General features: G+C 46.8%; 2 protein-coding genes across 2 annotated transcripts in view; both read left to right on the plus strand.

Moving 5' to 3' along the window:
• Positions 1–1,614: 1,614 nt before the first annotated feature.
• Positions 1,615–4,091, plus strand: LOC104390588 (acyl-coenzyme A thioesterase 1-like). The gene is made up of 2 exons (XM_009999753.1): positions 1,615–1,833; positions 3,486–4,091. Exons 1-2 carry the CDS (start codon positions 1,615–1,617, stop codon positions 4,089–4,091), a joined length of 825 nt encoding a protein of 274 aa, XP_009998055.1.
• Positions 4,092–5,553: 1,462 nt separating this feature from the next.
• Positions 5,554–5,876, plus strand: part of LOC104390589 (acyl-coenzyme A thioesterase 5-like) — a 5,405-nt gene continuing 5,082 nt past the window's right edge. The window contains exon 1 of the mRNA XM_009999754.1: positions 5,554–5,667. Within this exon, the coding sequence (XP_009998056.1) occupies positions 5,554–5,667 (114 nt within the window). The remainder of the gene's footprint in view (positions 5,668–5,876) is intronic.

Consider the following 5,876-nt stretch of genomic DNA (forward strand, 5'->3'; position numbering starts at 1 on the left):
TACCGGCCGCGCCGGGCTCTGCCCCCCGGGGCTGCTGCCTCCGCGCTCGGGCTTGTGCTGCGAGATGCGAGACCCCCTCCAGACTCCCCTTGGGCACGGGACCAGGCAGAGGTCGGGGGGAGCTGGACCTCTCCCGCTGGCACTTGGCACTCCTCAAGGAGCCGCCTGATCAGCCCGACCAGCTTTGATCTGTTGATGGGCAGCTACATGGGCTAAAACACATGCAAACCTGTTTTATTGACTCGTATTTGAACGTGAAGACATTGATCACAGTACCCTTTTTGTTTCCAAATACCGTGGGAGCTGATGCCTTTCCTCTACCTGGCTGTTTCCCAGGGAATTCAGCTAGTAATTCTTTGAATAAGTTAAAGGTTGCTCTCCAAAATCTAGAGTCCTCAGCCTGCTGCTTTCCTTCTCTTCCCAGCCTCTCCACAGATCCTGTACTTACTCACGTTATAGTTGCTGTAGCCCAGGCTGCCTTTTGCTGCTACGTTTGTCCCTAGTTCTTCCCTGTTCATGAGCAGATCAAGTAAAGCATTAGACATACTTGCCCTTACAGTATTTTTGTCAGAAAATCATAATTGAGGGACTCTCTGAGGTTTTCAGATTACTTGACAGGTGCTGTGTTGTCTGTCCTCCCAGCAGCTGTCCAGACTTCTGCTAGTTGTCTGTATGAAGCCTCATCTCTTGCCTCCTTTTGGCTGAGTGGTCTGTAGCAGCTGTACTGCCATCCCACCTTTCCTTCCCCCTGTGACTGAGAGACTTTCACCAAGAATGTCTCTAGAACACGGTGCACTCAAGGAATTCCTTTATGTGGCACCTCTCTCCTTTCTTCCAGGTCTGATCCTGGTAACTCTTCCATGATAGTGCCAAAATTATATGTGCTGCCCTAGCCAGTATTCCGGTCTGTGATTGCATTGTAGCCCTGTTGCTGGAGGTCAGTTTCCAGTTCTTGTTTTTTGCCCAAGTGTTGTATATTACTTGGCAGACACCTGTGGGAAGCCTCACCCTCCCATCTGAGCAGGAATAGAATTCTCCCTCTTGGTCTCTTCCTTTCTGTACTTAGTTCTAAGTTTGCAGCAATTCCTCTTAGCTCTGGGCTTTAGTCCCTGTCCCCTGATGACCCTAATGTAAAGCTTCTCTCACCAGATTACAAAGGATGATTGCAAATACTTTTCCCCTTAATCCCAGAATAAATGGCTAGAGCACATTTACTCTGAAATGGAGAAGCTGGAACCATAAAAAGATGAGATTTTTTTAATCAGTCTTCTGTGAAATGCACTGGGGAGTAGCCTCCTCAGTATTTCTGAAGCAGAGCTTCATACCTTTGCAGTAAATTTACATGACACAGAGAACTAGTTGTGACTGTCAAGGGATCCCTTCCCTTCCAGCCACATGTTCCCTGATATATTCAAAACATTAGCAAGCCTGCTATTTTGTGCTGTTCTTTTTAATCTTGAAGCATTGTAGCCATTTACTCAAAACCAGCACAGTAATTTAGGACCATTAGTGCCATTCTGCTACTCTATGTTTTAATTATATTTTAAAAATACATATCTCTAGGCCTAAGAATTTGGAATATAAATTTAAAATGGTGGGTTAACGTGTCCTGTTATGTGGTCTCTTGCAGGAAATGGCCCCTTTCCAGGAATTATTGACTTGTATGGAACTGGTGGAGGACTCCCTGAATACAGAGCATGCCTGCTGGCCAACTATGGCTTTGCTGTGCTAGCTCTGGCTTACTACAACTATGATGATCTCCCCAAAGAGATGAAGGAATTCCACCTGGAATATTTTGAAGAAGCCGTAAATTATATGTTACAACACGCACAGGTTGGTTTGTTCATTGATTCTCACTCTTATTAGTCATGTCTTGTCAGGTTGCAGCTGGGGAAGAGCTTCTGTACTTAAAGTAGCATCTCCATGCAAGTTAGCTGCGATTAATTTGTTTTCTATCTTTAACTCCTATTACAATGGTTCTCTGGCAGATTATTCCAATTTTTCCTTTGAACTGTCCAGGGGAACACACTGATAATTTCTGTTCCATTCAATCCAGTGTCATAACTAGGGTACTAGTTTCACCCATGTAGCACACGATAACCTTCTGTGATCCAGATCTCCAGGAAGTCCACCAGAACACATTTGTTGCTTTGTATTGCATAACCTGTTAAAATCGCTCAAAATGGTGGTATTTGGTGAGTATGGGTTTTAGTAGCTAGTGATGAACCTGGAGATCCTTCCAAGTCGACACCTCTTGGAAGAGAACCTTGCTCAATTCTACATCTTCTTCCAAGAAGCTGTGCATTACAATAAGTAGAATTGCACAAGGCAACTCTTGGTTTCTCTGGAGAACTCTAAATACCTTCCTCAACCTCAGAAAGATGAGTAACTGTTAAAGGTCTTGGTTGTTTTCCTGTCACCCTAACCCTAACTGCTGGTGCCACCTCTCTGCCCAAAAAACTGTGAAAATGGCTTCCCCTTGCCTTTATTTCCCCTTAGAGCAGTACCATGGCCTCCCATTTACACCTCCACTGGTACCCTCACCACGTTTTTTTAACACCTTGCCAAGTTTCAGCCATCTCTTTTACATTTCCCCCATTCTCTGCTTCAAAGTCAGTCAGTTTGGAGCTTATTACACTGGTGATAAGGTACAAAAGGTATTAAATTTTATGCTGTCTCAGAGCCTTTTTACCCCTCAGGGTCTTTTGATATTGCAGCAGTTGTATTAGCTGAACTCTTCCAATATCCTTAGAGAATTTTAACACCTTGTAAGATCATATAGCTTTCCTATTCTAATTACTTTGCCTGTGTCAAAGAAAATTAAGGTAATCTCTTCTAGATTGACTCAAGATGACTATGCAATTCACTTAGAAAAATGGTTTTAACAGGTTATTTTTTAGGATACATTTTACCAAGTAATCTACCTCAAGGATACCTCCTTTTCTCAGCGAGTTAGACACCAAGCATACTAGAGAAAGAGGAGAGCAGCTGATGTGGAGTCTGCTACCCCGTGTTAGCTTCTTAATAGAGGAACAAATCAAAGACAGTAGTTGATTGAAATATGTTACCATAACTGATGACAATATGACAGTCATTGCGGACTTTGACCATTTTGCATTGAAACAAAGCACTTGTAGAAGAGGTCTCCTCTGCCACTTCCTTCTCCTTTCCTAAATGGCCTGAAAAGAAAACTAAATCTGGGGCTGCACATCTGCATGCTTTTTTGCAAGCACAGCTGTACCCTCTGCATATGCTTCAGCAGCACTGTGCCTTGTAACTTAGGTTGCTGCTGCAGGGCTTATGATCATCAGTCAAGCACAGAACAGTGCCCCAGGGTCCCTCAGATGTGGCCCCTGCTCACAGGACCTGAGATGCCTACATTCGGGGTCCAGATTCAGAACAGACACTGTTGTGAACATGGCAACTATTTTAAAAAGTGGCATGTGGTGGTTGATTGCTTGTGGTTTGTCTTCTCTTCACACCAGGTTAAAGGTCCAGGAATTGGATTGCTTGGAATCTCAAAGGGGGGTGACCTGTGTGTCTCCATGGCCTCCTTCCTAAAGGGCATCATGGCCACTGCCCTTATCAATGGCTCAGTGGCAAATGTGGGTGCAGTGCTCCGCTACAAGGACGTCACCATTCCACCCCTTGGTGTCAATGCTAAACGCATCAAGGTCAACAGCTCTGGGACTGCTGATATTATCGATGCACTGAACAACCCCCTAGAAGGACCTGACCGCCAAAGCTTCATCCCTCTGGAGAAAGCTGAGTGTCGCTTCTTGTTCATTGTTGGCCAGGACGATCGCAACTGGAAAAGTGAATTCTTCGCAGTTGAGGGGAGCAAACGTTTGCAAGCTCATGGGAAGGAAAAGCCCGAGATAGTCTGTTACCCTGGAGCAGGGCACTACATTGAACCCCCCTTTTTCCCAATGTGTGCAGCCTCAATGCACCTTCTATTTGGCAAGCCTGTGGTGTGGGGAGGGGAGCCCAAGGCACACTCTGAAGCACAGGTAGATGCTTGGAAGCAGATCCAAGCTTTCTTCCGCAAACACCTCCTGAGCAACCCATCTGAAACACATAGTAAGCTGTGACCTGAGTTCGGTTACTTTGCAGATTAATATACCGGTGTTTCAAGTTTGTTTTTTTAAATGGCTCTGAATGCAAATAAATAGCATGAGAGAATAAGCTGTGTGGTTCCTGGAGGGTGATAGAGGGCAAGAGCATGAGCTGCTTCCTTTTAACACCCTCCTCTAACCTCAGTTAGAGGTCTTGTGTAGTAAGGGGTTACAAGCTCTGGAAAAATGATGGTGGTAAGGGCCTCCTGTTTTGTGTAGTAAGGGATTACAAGCTCTGGAAAAATGATGGTGGTAAGGCTGGGTCTGCTTTGAATGTGATTTTCTGTGGAAGGTAACTCATCCAAGCTCAGAACTGGGATGAAAATTTGCCTTGGCTGTCTCAGAGGAAACATGTTGTGTGTCATCGCCTTTACCAGAGCCAGCTCCATGCTCTAATTTTTCTGGAAGCCGCTATTCTCTCTTCCTGCTTCCAGTCATGTTTCTGTTCTCCCTGTGCACTTACCTCTCCTTCCTTTTCTCCCACGTCAAAATGCACTAGCCTTAACACTTGATATCTAGTATTTTGCTTACCAAAAGCAGCAACACTCAGGTTAACACATTTCCTATTTATAGGCAACAGCCCATATCCTGAGGTGACGTTCTGGGCACATGCAATAGAAATGAGGCATTTGTATGGTTTGGGGAAGCTGGTAAGTATGAAGAAACAACAGATGGGGACTTGCTGGTAGTCATGCCTGGAACTGCTTGTGGCAGGCGGGTTGATAGGAGCTGCCCTTGTGTGTGGGGAGGCAGACTGGGCGCGGTGGTGGTGTTGCTGTGGTGGGAGCTTGTGTCTCCTGCCGGGCCCTGCAGACCTCACCTCTGGGTCTCTGAGGGGTGGGGGGCAGCAGGGCTCTCACCCACCCCTCGTCTGGGGGCTGTCAGTCACGTCTGGCTCCTGAGTATGAATCCGAAAGAAAAAGCACTGAATGTTCATAGAATCATAGAATCTTAGGGGGTGGAAGGGACCTTGAAAGATCATCTAGTCCAACCCCTCTGCCAGAGCAGGGTCACCCAGAGCGGGAACGCATCCAGGTGGGTTTTGAATGTCTCCGGTGAAGGAAACTCCACACCCTCCCTGGGCAGCCTGTTCCAGTGCCCTGTCACTCTTACAGTAAAAAAAATAAATTCGGATATTCACCTTGACCCTCCTATGCTCCAATTTGCACCCATTGCCCCTTGTCCTATCACTGGTCATCACTGAGAAAAGCCTACCTCCATCCCCCTGACACTCACCCCTTACATATTTGTAAACATGGATGAGGTCGCCCCTCAGTCTCCTTTTCTCCAAGCTAAAGAGACCCAGCTCCCTCAGCCTTTCCTCATTAGGGAGATGTTCCACTCCCTTAATCATCTTTGTAGCTCTGCGCTGGACTCTTTCAAGGACTTCCCTGCCCTTCTGGAACTGAGGGGCCCAGAACTGGACACAATACTCCAGATGCGGCCTCACAAATGCAGAATAGAGAATAGATTGTTGCTCGTGGGGCGCTGGCGAGTTTGCCCTGTTGTATCAAAACAAGGTTCTACCGCGGCGGGGTCGTACACACCCGAGGTAAGTGGATGAATTCTAAGATGCTGTTCGTGTTTTATGCTAATCCTAGGGGTGTGTTTATGCGCTTCGCGTTCCCTGGCGTTTTTAATGGATTAAAATAAAAGGTTAACGTCTCCCAGCGCCCGGCTGCTCCGAAGGGTTGGAAGGCAGGCGGCAGCGCGGCCCTTCCTTCCCTCCTCCCGGGGGAGCCGGGCCGGGCCGGGCCAGGG

Source organism: Chaetura pelagica, unplaced genomic scaffold (assembly GCF_000747805.2).
Source record: "Chaetura pelagica isolate M959 unplaced genomic scaffold, ChaPel_1.0 scaffold416, whole genome shotgun sequence".
Lineage (NCBI taxonomy): Eukaryota > Metazoa > Chordata > Aves > Apodiformes > Apodidae > Chaetura > Chaetura pelagica.